This window comes from Scomber scombrus, chromosome 7 (assembly GCF_963691925.1).
Source record: "Scomber scombrus chromosome 7, fScoSco1.1, whole genome shotgun sequence".
NCBI classification, from domain to species: Eukaryota; Metazoa; Chordata; class Actinopteri; order Scombriformes; family Scombridae; genus Scomber; species Scomber scombrus.
The window spans coordinates 28,149,300-28,164,610 of NC_084976.1; the positions used below are offsets into that span (position 1 = coordinate 28,149,300).

Genomic DNA, 15,311 nt, shown 5'->3' on the forward strand with positions numbered 1-15,311 from the left:
CACAGGAGGGCGTCTGAAGGGGCATAAAACTTTCACTTCAACTGTTGCAGAAACACACACACACACACACACACACACACACACACACACACACACACACACACACACACACACACACACACACACACACACACACACACACACACACACACACACACACACACACACACACACACACTTCCCCTCACATAAAATGAATTCCCACCACTTGAATGGACAAACAGACCATAACACAGTTAACACTAAATATTTCAGTATAAGAGCTAAATTCAGCTTTTAAAGTCTTAAACAACTAAGACAGTGCAGGTATTTACTACCATACAGGATAATACATCTGAATGTGAATAAAAACAATAAATATGACAATCTACACCAAAGAGGTGATGCTACAGATTTTAGTGAAATTTGGACATGCATGGAGGAAAAAATGATGAATTTATGATGGAAATAAAAACATTCTTTCTTCCTAAGAATGAAAAACACTTGTTAACGTGTCCCATGACTGTCTATCACTATGTACTTTGATGTAGTTCGAGATCTTACATTTTTTATATTTCTAAACATGCATTATTAAAATCACAAAACCAGTGAACATAGTTTGTCTAGTTTAGTGTTTTTTTGTAAAGTTTAAGAACAACAGCTTCCATCTTCATTTGGTTAATCGATGACATGGCTGAGCTTAAAATGAAATGTCAAATAAAATCAATCAATCAATCAATTAGTATCAATGTCAGGTCCAGATACATTCAGCATGTCTCAGGTCTGTGTGTCCAGAGACCTGCTGCAGTAACAAAATATTAATCAAATATTGCTTTAAAAAATGCTGGTTGAAGCTTCTTGACTATGAGGATTTGAAGTTTTTCTGTCTTATACATGATCGGAAATATAATATCTTTGAATATTGGACAGTTTATCAGATAAAACAAGATATTTGGGGACATTTTGAAAATATAACAAGCGTTTTTTTTTTGTTGCCATTTTCTGATATTTTATAGACAAAGAAAAGCAAAGTACACTTCATATCTTATATTTAAAAAAGTCTGAAGAAAGTCAAAGCTCCAGCAAACACTTAAATATAGTATAGAAGACCTATCTGGATGCACATTAATGGTTATTTTTTGTGTGATTTTGTGTATGTGTGTGTGTGTGTGTGTGTGTGTGTGTGTGTGTGTGTGTGTGTGTGTGTGTGTGTGTGTGTGTGTGTGTTTGTGTGTAAGTGTTCCTCTCCCACACTCGGTGTCCCCCCACCAACACACACTGAACAAGAAGATGACTATCGAGCACTTCCTAAAAAAACAACACAGCCTCGAACTAAACCAAACAGCTAGCCAGACAAGCACTATCTCTGGCATCAAACACACACACACACACACACACACACACACACACACACACACGCACACACACACACAGACACACACAGACACACACAGACACACACAAACACACACAAACCACATAATTTTTCACTCGTGTTTGTGTTTTTGCGTTGTAATTGTGTCAAATTGCGGTTTGATTGGAGTCGTTTTGGGGGGGGAAACAAAAAAGACATATGATTGGCTCCAGCTGGCCCCTCCCCGCTCTGCTCTGATTGGCCAGCTGGAAGACATTGCCCGGGTAATTTCCTGTCAGAAGTCGCTCACTGGATTTCACACGCTGATAAACACAACAACATACCTGCTGTGAGTATTTATTCACATGTGTGGACTGTAATGTACATGCTATTGTGTGTGTGTGTGTGTGTGTGTGTGTGTGTGTGTGTGTGTGTGTGTGTGTGTGTGTGTGTGTGTGTGTGTGTGTGTGTGTGTGTGTGTGTGTGTGTGTGTGTGTGTGTGTGTGTGTCATCAGGTGTTTTTCTGGCAGAGCAGCGTCACACTCACGGAAAGTTGGCGACGCGGACGGCCACGGGCACGAAGGGAAGCTGGGCCGCCCACTTCAGAGTCACATCCTGGTAAACCAGCAGCATGTTGGTATGGTTGCCTAGCAACAGGTTGGTCGCGCCATCGATCACTAGAAAAACAAAGAACAAAAACCATTTTGTTAGACAGGAGAACAGAGCCCGTTCACATTTGTCTGCTGTGTTTATTAGCGTGAAATCCGTCCTCCTGTTAAATTCATTTTCCTAATTACATTTTGCTCATTTAGTTAATGTTCGCATGGAGAGCGACTCACAATGACCTCGACTGTACAAGGCTCGGAGTCTGAGTCACGTTACCGAGACCGCACGACGACTGTGAGAGAGACGTGATGGGAAACTGTGGTCCTGATGTAAAGTTCACATTGCTTTTGACCTTCTGTGAGTAAAGTCATGAGCTTCTTCCTTCTGGTGGTTTCTCAGTATGGATTCAACCTCAGTAAGATTGTAGACAGTTACATGTAACAGCGTTATCTAATTTAATTACAAAATAAATGTAACTGTAATCTGTTGCAGTTACTGATGAAAATGTTGATGATTACAAAGGAGGTTACATCTGAAGTCAGACCTTTAAGATTTTACTCAGGAAGGGTTTTTCCTCATTTTTTTATATTTAACATGTTACTGAATACATATATTGTTGTTTTTAATTCTTTGAAATCAATATTTTTTTATATTTAGTAAATAAATCATGATGTGGGATTATTTGGAGCACACATGAGCTGAAATGGAGTCACAGTACCAATTAAACCCACTTTATTCATCAAATATCTTTATTTTATATTCCAAAATCTACATGAACTAATGAATACATTTTCAAATGAGAGATAAATGTTGCTTTATAAGAAATGATCTCCCTTATAAATCATGTCAGTATCCATGAAAAACTGCTGAACTAACAGCTGAAAACATTGGTTAGAACATTAGAAAAGTAATAAAAAAGTCATCAAATGTAATAAGTTACATTACTTTGATGAAGTAATTGAAATAGTTACATTACTTATTACATTTTAAATAGAGTAACTAGTAATCTGTAAGCTATTACATTTCCATAGTAACCTTCTCAACCCTGATTGTGAAACACAGATCGCAACAACCATCTGAAATAATAATTACGCTTCATTATTCTGCTATTGCCTCATTTCTAAAAATTCACTGAAATTTCCCAACTTCCCCCCCGAGCATGTATCAAAATCCCTGATTTGAGATTGAGGGTGAAAGGATGCCAAAAGCTTCACCTCCTCGGTCTTCCTGCAGCCCCCCCTCCTTTCCTCAGTTTTAAGAAATCTGCTCTCAGGTCTCTCTTGCAAAAGAAATCTTGACCTCGGTAACACTCAAAAGTTGGAGGACTTAAACAGGGTTTGTGTGCACCAGCTCAATTCAATCAACACATTTGAAAGCGCACAACTCTTTCCTGAGAGGAGACCCTGAATAAATAACCACCTCCCTTTTTCTTTTCACCTACATTAAGCATGCATGTAGGCAAATGTATGTACACCTCTACACTGTACTCTGCATTCATCGGCCTGCTATATTATTCCTTTTGCATGAGGTTTGAGCAAGTTTTCACAGATGTTCACAGTATGTATTGGACAGACTGAACCATTGGTTTGACCATGAAAGGAATTATTCCACCGACCCGTAGGCACTTTTCATTTAAATCCATGAAATAATAAATAGTTGATCTTTTTAAAAAAAAAATGGATTTCTGTGTGAGTTCTGACACTCAAATGATGTTTAAAATCTGACTCCTAACCATAATAGAAGTACTATAAAATAAAGACCATAATAGAAGTACTATAAAGAAAGTTATGTGATTTTTTTTTATATGTACACCTGTAAATATAGAGTGGGGATTGGCACATCATGTGACTGTCAGGTGACCTAGGCCTTTGTGCATTTAACCCTCACTGTCAAATTTGACCAAATGTGTACATTTTAGAGCCATAAAAACATCCTTTACACATTTATTATAGCCAGATTTTCCCAATGTCAGCCACAGTCTACAGAAATGAAATGTTTGTGCAGTTGATACACATTTTCTATATATGCAAATGTACAAATTTGACTTTTTGTGTTTTTCATATTCTATAATAAGTTCTACTGGACCATAAAATAGTGATTGTGAATGTCTTTTTTGCACAAGATAAATCAAACAGAAGGATCAACCAATCACAAACATTAAGTAATGATTGATGGGGAATCTATGAATGTAAATTGGTGTAGAGACCAATTAAGAGTCAGAATATGAACAGTATGTGAGGGTTAAGATGGTGACTATACATATTGTCTCTAGTCTAAAGAAGAGCATGAGGTAATATCCTATTAAATTATACCTGTATTGAGAGATGCAGTGTGTAAATTTATTCCTGCTGTTACAGATTTAGTCATTTGGTTTCTTATTCTGGATGTGCAACAAACCTTTTAAAATCAGATTCCTACCACTTAACAAAATAACAATGTACATTTTACTCCGGAGTGATGATTCAGCTTCGGTTCATCTTTCCTGTGCAGCGGTTTCTGTTTCACGGTGGCACAAACTTTTTAGGATTTCGCCTCCTATTTTCAGCCTTGGAAAAAAAAAAACTTCAACCAACCTTCCAAATCCATAATTATAATACAAGGCCAGCCAATAATCTCCACCCCACCTTTTTCCAGGACAACTTTTTCCAAATTGTTTAATTAGATTCTGAGCTCCTCTCTATTGGAGCCGTTTCCCAGATCACATTAGAAATTCCACCATTTAAGAAATTACAGGTCAATGACAGAGTTTTTTGTTTCCATGTGGTTTAGTTTAAATTTAAAGGGCTTAAAATGTGAAAATAAACGTATGAATAACTTGCACACAAAAAAGTTTTTGTGGACCCAGCATCAAATTTCTGCTTTTAATCCATTTTGAGAGAATATATTAGAGGATTATGGCAAAAATGTCTAAGTGGTGTAACCATAAAAACTTTGTACCAAATAATTCAACTTGCTTAAAAACTGTAAATTCTCAATAAAACACCATATCAACTAGTTTGGCATGATCTTACATTATAACTTTTTATATTAAATAAAGGTAATGGAATACAATTGTTCTAAATATTACATTTAATCTGGGGAATCATGGAGATCAAGAACTGTGGTTGCACCATTTGACATTTTCAGGAGCATTCAGTCTTATTTTTGGTTTAAAAAAAAATGGTGCAAATGTCATTTCAAATGATATAAAACCAAGAAAAATACCAAAATATACATTATAACAAACCCGATGCTGCTTTTAAGACAGTTTTTAAGATATTTTTGAATTGCTCATCACTGCCCCCTTTACTCTTCTTTATGGGATAATTAAGTAATGCAACATCATACCCGCTCTCACCATCATATGCATACACCTTATTTTTTTATGTCCTTTATATGAATTTGTGTGTATTTCTTTACCCTTAAGCTCTTCTTTACTCTTTTAAATTGAATGTCTCACAATAGTAGAACCATGATGAGACCTTATGACTCATTGGCTCCTCCTGTATTATGTATATTTATTGTATTATGCTTCTTTTTTTTTTCTTTTATGAGCAATACATTAAAATAAAAATGACAAACTAAACACAAAGAACAGAAATAAAATAGTGTTCCTGTATTTGGTGGCTTTGCTCTCCTCTAAAAAAAAAATCCATCTCTTCACATCTGGTTTGTATATAAAATTTCTGTCATTTAGATCTTTAATTTTAAGACAGGGTCAGCTTTTATACCTGTATATGTGTGTGTGTGTGTGTGTGTGTATATATATATAAAGTTACATATACACTTTCTCCTGTGACTCACGGCTAGAAACATTAAATATAAATACTACTTATGTTTCACACACACACACACACACACACACACACACACACACACACACACACACACACACAGATGCCCAGTCGATCCCACCAATGGTGCAGTTACCACCAGGAGAGATCTGAGGTGACGGCCACACGCAAAACAAACACGCCTCACTCTGGGCAAGTTGAACACACACACACACACACACACACACACACACACACACACACACTCGAGGTATAATATAGTAGTAAGCGGTCAGCAGGGTGGTACAGTGCGAGGGGTCAAAATGACAGAGTGTGTGTTTGGTGCCACATGAAAGCAAACACACACCTTCTATCGCAGCATCAGCATTATAATTACAGCTTAATTATAAAGGTCCAATCAGCCCTTTAACACAAGTATCTCTTTTGCTCTTAACCCCCCCCCCCCCCCCAAGAAAAAAAAAAAAAAACATGGCTTCTCCTTTCCTTTTACTCTTCAGTCCGACTCCTCTCATCTCCCCTCGTCCTCTTCTTTTCTTTTTAACCTTATATGTCTTTTTTCTTGTTTCTCCTTTTTAATCTTCCTCTGTTCATTTTAACTTTCCTTTCTATCATCTTTTTGTTCTCTCCTCAACTTTCTGCTCTTTTATGTTGTTCTGGTTTAGTTTAGTTTAGTTTAACTCAGTTTAGTTTAGTTTAGTCTAACTCAGTTTAGTTTAGTTTAGTTTAGTTTAACTCAGTTTAGTTTCATTATGTATGCAACTCAAATACGCATGTCCTTTTCTTCATCTCTTTTGGAAACAGCGACAAACCAAAAAAAATAGCAGTTTCTCACCGAGACTGTGTCGGCTGAAGGATTAGCTTGTAACACCGACCCAACCCAACCTTCTCTCATACTTTAGACCTTTCCTCCTTTACATCTCTCTATCCCCTTTTAAATTCCTTTTGGATCATCCGCCCTTAGTTTCACTCTTTCTTTTCTCCTTTCTGCCTTCTTTCTAATTCCACAGGGGCCAAAACTATCTGTACAACTACCTTTTGAAGCTTTATTTGCAGACGATGGTCAGCTTTCTGTGCGTGTGTAACTCTCTTTATATGTGTGAAGTGTGTTTTTATATACAGTGAAGGAAAATCTGTTCTTAGATAGAGGTTAGAAATACAGAAAACTACGTGATGGATATGGACAGTGGCAGAAAAACAATATCATTTGGCAAAAATGTCTCAAAAAACAAAACTTAACTTAATTATAATTTATATTAGAGGCTATATTTGCTGTAACTACCTTGAACTTGATGAAAGCTGTCATTGCTAAATGCTTCCTCGTCACACTACACACAATAGAAAGTGATTTTTAACACCAAGGAAAGGTAATGGATGTCAACTTCTCTACTAAATGCTGTCCAATGAAGACAAAACGCTCCACAAATAATCTTTAAAACAATGGAGCCAAGCAGGAGATTAGATATTTATAAAAGTGTAGTGGCTTTTAAATGCTTTTTTTATTACTACATTTTCTCATTTGGTTACAATTTTACACTTAGGGATTATTATAAACGGTGTGCGGATTGTACAAGTCTCAGAACTCTATTAGAAAGTCCAAAATCTCCCATAAGTGTTGAATTGGACTGAGATCTGGTGAAGGCCATAGCGAATGATTCACATCCATGTCACACTCAACCTATTCACTGATCCCTGATGCCTTGTATGAAAGCATCTTCATCCGCTATGTTTTTTCCGTGCATTTAATTCCTACATTTTTCCTTTAATCCGTCACCCGTGTGTCATGTTCGTTCGCCGTGGGAATCGTACACTTTTTTTTATTTTTTAAATTTCAAATCAAGTAACCTTGTGTGTCTCGCTGTGGTTGGACTGCAGGAGCTGAACTTTTTTAGGGGGTGGGGGGGTTAGCGTGTTTCTGTCGAGCATGCGTGCCAATGAAGTTATATGAGAAAGAAAGAAATGAAGAGACAAAAGAGAGGTAGACAGCAAGTGAGAGAGAGAGAAAGAAAGAGAGAGAGTGAGAGAAGGGCAGCGGTCCAGCAGAGGCAGCTGTGAGGATGAAAGCCAGAAGGAAAGCGTTAGGAAACACTCAAGAGATCACCGCTGTCTATCCTCCCTCTGTACTACTCTCTTAACTTTAAGGTTTTTTTTGGAGAGAAATCCACTAAAACGACTTTTTTTGGCATTGCACTCTGAAGGAACCCTTTACTTTATGGTGGGTGGCAGCTCTGACAGTCACAGTGTCACAACATGTCAGTCTGCTAACAATAAACCGAAGACCAAACATAGACACAGAAGATTGCAGTTGTAGTCTGGTCCAAAGTGGGAAATTTGAAAGGGGGGGGGTGTTGCAGTCTTTTTTAGCCATGTGGGAAGTTTTATGCGGTTTTTCGACTGTTGACAGGAATCATGTCCCAATAAAAGCTGCTTTTGTTGCGCTGGCACATCATGTATTGGAAATTATAGCCGAATATCCAAGAGTAATTTAAATAATCTAAATAATGTCTGGAACAGATAGCGGAGGGGGGCACTTTGAAAGCCGAGTCGTTTTAATTCTAAAAAATTGAAAACAGATATCAGTAGAAAGCACTTTGGCCATTCTTTGCAATCCCTCCATCAATCTTCCCCCCCCCCATCCTTTCTGGATCCATCCTCCACTCTCTCTATTTTTTTATTTTTTCTTTGCTTTGCTTTTTAATTTTCTCTTTCCATCTGCTGTCTTGCTCTCTAGTGTATTTCACATCGAGTGGAATAATCTCGGTAAAAGTGGTTCGACAGCACAATGTTGCCTAAAACTGTACCAGACAGAAAACATTTTGTTGCTGTAGAGAAAACCCCCCAATAAAAACCTGTTGTTTATGGCTTCATGCTCTAAAGGTCACACACAAAACTTTTATTCTACCGTGTTTAAGCACCGTTTTGGAGGTCCAACCATATCTGGATAATCAGCGTTTTCTTTTAGCGATAAGAAACAGGTTCCACTCAATAACTATGACAGAGGAGTAATAGAAATTTCCTCTTTTTATATTATATTTATAACATTATTACATTAGTATCATAAAGCAAACAAAGATAAAGCTTTAATCATAATCTTTATAATCATTTTGGCCCTCCAGTAATAAAACTCTAAAACTATAAATGTCTCTCTCTCTGGGCTGAGGTAATAAAAAGTGGATGTAAAAAAAAAAAGAAGGGGTGCAGATTTAATAAAGTGGATAAAACTAAGCTTTCTTTATTACTTATTTATGCTATTTTTCACTACATCAGGGAGATATGAGTAGCAGCCACTGTTTTCTTGCCTCAGACGTGATGCCTTTTCAACACGAGATAACCGAGTTACTAGAAAGCTGCACATCATCGCGTTACATATAATCCGCCTCTGTTCCTATCAGAGGTGAAGACAGGGAGAGGTGTACGAGTCTGGAAGCCATTACAGGTCTGTACTGTACTGCTCTGTATTGTAGTGTACCACACAGACTGTACCTGTGGGATTATAGACAGAAAAGCTTTTAAAAAAACCCAACATTTGGACATAATTACTGCCATGATGTATCCTGTAAACTGTTTTTTAAATGACGACTAACCAATGATTTCAGTGATATATCTCAAACAAATGAAGAGCAAACATTTTATTCCCTACTTTGTTTTGTCTTTGCTGCAGTTTGGGAACTGTTGAGTTGTTCAGTGAGTGATATAAACCATGTATCTGTACTTTAGTTTACATATTGTACAATGGTGTATCTGCAAAATGTTCCTTTGCATGAATTGAGAAAACAGCCTTGCTTTTATCTTCATGAAAGTTAGTTGATCTGGTTGCAGCTCTACCACATTTTGAAGCACACATGTGTTTAGAAAGCATCAATAGTCGATCTGACTGATCAATAAATGTGATTAAACCTTGATTCATGTTTCAGAGAGCAGAGAGAGTGTATTTTTTAGCTTTTACACCACTAAACATCTCCTATCACACAATATCATGTCCTATTTTACCTAAGACATGAAAATATAACATAGCAATAATGATGTAAATGTTATTTTATATGTAAAGTGAAAATGAGCAGAACTTTATGGAGCTGTGGGGTTTATTGTATAACCATTAGAGCCATCAGTCTGCACTGCTACATCATAAAAAGAAATCCTCATAACTACTATCTTATTAAAACTATTAACTATTCATTTAACTAAAACACATGGCAATTGATATAGTATGTAAAGGGTTAATATATTTTGGTTTTAGACTGTTGATTGATCAAAACAAGGCATTTAAACACTTTGGCCTCTAAGGAATTCATTTTTCATTACTTTCAGACATTTTATGGACTAAACAATGAAAATAACAGTTAGTCCGTGCTCTAACGACAATGCATTTTTAGATCAACTACATCATCATTAGCCGACGTCATAAAAGATTTGAACTTTAAAAACCTAAACCAAAATCACCAGATATGGACATAAACTGTGTTCACGGGACATTAACAATATTTCATCGGCCTTATACATCGAATCATATGTGTGTGTCTAAATTAATTACGTTATCCATTCATCTTGCAGCACATGTTTATGTACTACAATGTATTTTATAGTCCGGCCTTTTTTGTGTGTGTGTGTTTTTTTTTAGTTTTTTTTTTAATGCGTGCAGCAGAGTTACTCCAGTTATTCCATCATGTTCTGCCAAAAGCAGCTTCCTGCACGGCCTGCCATGTGGCGTCGGGCCACTGCACAGAATGTTTTGTTTTGTTCGCTTATTTTCAAATGTTTGGTTGTGGCAGGTGCACTGATGCATGGTGAGTTTTTGTGGCGCTGCCCTGTACTTTCACTCCAGGTTGAACACATTTGAGCTCTACCAGCGCCACATTTTGCTAAATTTGAAACCCATCTCCGCGCCTGCTGGGCTCAGTCTCGCTGTAAGACAACGCCGTGTATTCAAACAAATTTTCGTGGCCTGTGAACTCTTGCTCTCTGAAGACTTTGTGGTTTTTCAGACTAGTAGTTCTCAGATCTTTTACTCTGGGCTTCCTGTCTGTCAGAGAATAGATTTTAAAATACTGCTGTTGGTTTACAAAGCACTGAATGGTTTAGAGCCACATTACATTCCTGATCTGCTGCTACATTATGAAGCATCCAGACATCTCAGGTGGTCTGGAACAGGTTTGCTTTCTGTCCCCCAGAGACAAAACTAAACCTGGAGAAGCAGCATTCAGTTTTTATACTCCACATATCTGAAACAAACTCCCAGAAGACTGCAGATCTTCTCCAACTCTCACTTCTTTTAAATCCAAATTTTAGGGTTAATATTTCACACTGCACTGTAACTTTTTATTCTCCTATTTTTTATCTTTCTTATTCTATTTTAGCTTAATTCTATTTCCAATTTACCACTTTTCAATCATATTTAAATGTCTTTTTTATTTTGCCATGTGTAGCTTTTATATCCTGTCTTGATGCAGTTGAATTGCCTTGTTGTTGAAATGTGCTACACAAATAAATGAGCCTTGCCTGGTGAAGCTTAAACATAAACTGTGTTTCTGCAGAAGAAAACTCAACAAACAAAACCCTAAAAAAGAAAAACAACTTTCATCTGGCAGCAAAACTCTGTTTCTGCTTCATACTGTATGTCCAGAGAATAAGGACGACCCCTTTTGATTCCTGTGCGTCCTAAGTTTACATTCAGCCTTTATTCTTACACATCTGATCCCATTAAGGTCTACACACTTGGATGCAGGCCTTATCCATGCAGATCTCTTTCTACTACTCAGCCAATCAATATTAAGTCCTTAACAGGATCAGGAGCAGAGCTGATCAAAAAGCTGGTAGGACAGGAAGCACAGGAGGACCAGAAGGGTGAAATATCTCTTTATATTTAGGTTTATCTCCTCTTAAGCCTTCGTGCTGAAGGTTCAGAGTCCTGGTTTACCTGAGGCGTAGGGCAGGAAGCAGCTCGGGTTGAACTCCAGTTTCTTCATGAAGCGGATCATGCCGTTGTCACGGAGACAGTAAAAGTTCCTCTCGCCCAGGACGAAGATGGAGGAGGAGGAGTGGGAGAAGGAGGGAATGGAGAGGTCGAGGGCCTGTTCTCCGAGGACCAACGTCCAGTCGGGCTGAAGGAGAACAAAAGAACAAATATGACATAAACACATTTCACACAATGTCTATGTAGTCACCAAACTTATTATGTTGGATATTCTCTCTTTATGAAGGCACAAATTTTAAAAAATAGATTTAAGCTGTGAGAATAAAGACGTGTAATCTGTGTACAGTGGTGTTCTTGATTCTTGACGTTTTTGTGCTCCAAAGTTGTATACTATAATTCTGTGCAATAACAGAATTAACTCAGGTTTATTATCATTTGACACCAATATCACTTTGTTCATAATGTTACTATATATTTGTTATTACTATTGTTGTTTGTTGTATTGTTTGTGTACTTACTTATTATTTATTTCTCTCTTGATGCTCTTTTTTTATTGTAAATGGTAAATAGTACTCTACCTCCTGAGCCACAGCCGTAAAGATCAATATGATTGACTGTTATGGGTGAATAGCATGTGTGTTGGTGCCTTTCATTTGTGCTCATGTTTCAATAATGTTGCTTTTGTATAATTTTGCAGCTATTTTAGCAATTTTATATGTGTGTTTATGTGTATTTTTTTATCTGATATACTCTTAAATTATGTGCAATCCCCTTGCTTACGTATTTATTGCTTTATTGTCCTATTTTATACATTTATTTATTAATCTATTTATTGCATGCCAGTGTATATTTGTATATAGATTAATAACTGATGTTGCTAATGTTTGTTCACACACACAACTAATCACACTGTTGTGTTAACTTCCACCAGCATCAATCACACTAATTAACTTCCAGCATGTAAGCATGGTTTGACATTCGAGGCAGGTGACGGGAAATTTCACCTCTCCTACTCTGAACAAAATGCTGCCACGAGGCCCTTGCATTGCTAAGGATTGTTCCTTTTTCAAAATGTGTATGAGGAACCAGGGATGCAACTAGTCATCGCTGGTTGGTGTTTGGGACTCACCATCAGCCTCTTGCCTCCGGTCTTAAGAGGCATGTCGGGATCCTGTCGACTCTCTGCTTCTGTAGCCACGGCTAGAGTCTCATATCTAAAAGTTAGAGAGAGACAAACAGCTGCTTATACAAACAAACTGGATCCAGTTCAAACTACTGTCAGCGTGGAGCCGACTGTCAATCATTGTTTCAGACGTGCATGTTGTAAATAATTTTCTCAGCTAACTTTGAAAAGAAATTCAAAAAGATATTTAAGAGATGAAAAGGATCACAAATAGTATGAGCATATTCATGAGTCATATTTCCCAAAAATCTTTCAGGATGGACTTTTCTTTTTTTTCTTTTTCTTTGAGTGACTCACAGGTCAGTTTCTCTAAACGAATCACTCACACAGACTGGGGACAATCTCCCAGGTCTCATTGTTAAAACTGGTCTCATTGTTAAAACTGGGTGATATCATGAGGTCACATTGAAGTGATGACATGCAGGTCACTAAGGAGGAGAATTGGGGGGGGATCATTTCCAGTAAAGCCTCTCCTTGACAAAATGTAAAGAGCGTAGCTTTGTTAGCGGTGGTTTTCACCACCATTTAAGCAACTACCGAAATCCCCAGACTTTAGGCGGAGATTCTCTGGCATTGCAAGACTACTGAGTGACAATTTAACATCTTTACTGACGTTGGATTTCATGTGTTTTTGCATGTTTTAATCGCTCAGTTACAGTTAAAAGTGAACAAAGAAACAAAGAGTCACTTCCTCTCTCTATTTCCTTCTGCCTTAGGTGTGGCAGTGTTGGACGTTGGAGAAACTGGTGTAAAAGTGAAGAAGAATCAACGATCGGTTTGATCATTTTAATCTAAGGTTGTGGATTTATGATTACTGCTTTTGCCTCAAAAATGTCTCTTTTAAGTTTATGTTTTAAATAAAGTAATTATTGGTATAAGTACACTTAAATACACTGTAGGTGGATGAGATATTTAGTCTTTATCATTCTTTTGTGGTTACACCATTTGACATTTTCAGGAGCATTCAGTCTTATTTTTGGTTTTAAAAAATGGTGCAAATGTCATTTCAAATGATATAAAACCAACAAAAACACAAAAGGTACATTTGAACAAACCTGATGCTACTTTTAAAACAGTTTTTTAAGATATTTTTGAATTGCTCATCTTGCCAACCCTTATTTGTTACTGACCAATATACATTCTGCTCTGTGGTCATCTTCTATGAGGTACAATGATATAGACTGATATGTTTGACCAACCACAGATGATTTATTTGTGCTTTTAGAAACTATAATATTTCAGGTTGATGTCACTCTGTGTGTCTCCTAATTGTACAATAATAACCTAGCAGTGTTTAGTGTTGTGACAGTTTCCACAAGACTGACAGTGTAATGCCTTGCTCAAGAACACTTTGCACTGTGCAGGGAGCATTTCTAACTCAACTTTTCTCATCAAATATTCACCAGTCAGTCTAAAAACTCAAATTAGAGGCTCTTTGGTTACAAATGTGTTTCTTTAACCACCAGACGGAGACCAAAACAATGTTGGTTATTTTTCCTGAGGCAAATTCAGCCTGTTGAAAACGTCCATCATTAACAAAAATCCACTCTCCGTCTTACATTCTCCTTCTCCATTATTGCTTCTGTCAGGTCAGTCAACACACGGCTGACCTGCTGTTCCCCGGAACTTCGGTCTATCAGTTTTAATCAGTGAAAAGTTGGCAACAGTTTGAGGATAAAGTGGTCAGACTGATCTGTGGTCAGTTGATTTTGGCATCTTCCGGCGTCAGGAGTTTTCCAGTAAGAAGTTGGCAGTCAAAGCAGCCTGGCGGGAATCTGTCCTCCTCAAACACCTGGATGAACAGAGAGCTCCAAACCCAACCCAGCCCGACTCCGAACCGCAGACCAAATACTAAATAACTGCTGATTTATCCACTCACAGTTCTCTTACTCAATATTGCATATTTGGACCACAAACCTGCCATGAATCAATGCTGGCAGGTTTCAAATAGCCTAAACTGTAAGAGCCATTATCCAATATGGGTGCCAAGTTGTGTGCATCGGTGTAGATTCATACCAGCCACCTCAACATCAGGAACAGGAACATCAGATTTCTCCTTTTGCCTTTTTTTTTGTTTTGTTTAGTAGTTCACACAACAGCAGGGTGTTGTGAGAAAACTAATTAGACAAACTGACACCCTAGATAAACACAATCTAACATCATTTACGTCATTCATTGGCATACACTGGGTCAAACTAGGCCTTACGGTCATCGCAAGGCTGCATCAAATCATGACTGTGAGACACTGTCACCCCTTGAGACAGTAGCTGACGGTAAGTCTGATTATTTTGGGGGAAACAGGAGGCACCTTGATGGTGTTGCTATGGCAGCCAAGATCAGAGATGTGTTTGCCTGTCTCTCTGAACGTAGTAGAGGTAACTGTAGTCAGAGGTTGGATATTATGGGCCCTGAGGAATGGAGGACAAGGGCATTGAGCTGCGTTCCCTGACACTGTTCTGAAGGGACCATCAAAGCAGAGCGTGTACAGAATATTCTTTCATTCTCATT

General features: G+C 37.6%; 1 protein-coding gene across 1 annotated transcript in view; it reads right to left on the reverse strand.

The window, feature by feature from the left end:
- The window catches only part of bbs9 (Bardet-Biedl syndrome 9), a 217,983-nt gene that overhangs the window by 186,375 nt on the left and 16,297 nt on the right, over positions 1-15,311 (reverse strand). The window contains exons 6-8 of the mRNA XM_062423178.1: positions 12,750-12,834; positions 11,624-11,807; positions 1,881-2,010 (exon numbers count right to left, since the gene is read on the reverse strand). Coding sequence (XP_062279162.1) covers positions 1,881-2,010; positions 11,624-11,807; positions 12,750-12,834 — 399 coding nt within the window. The remainder of the gene's footprint in view (positions 1-1,880; positions 2,011-11,623; positions 11,808-12,749; positions 12,835-15,311) is intronic.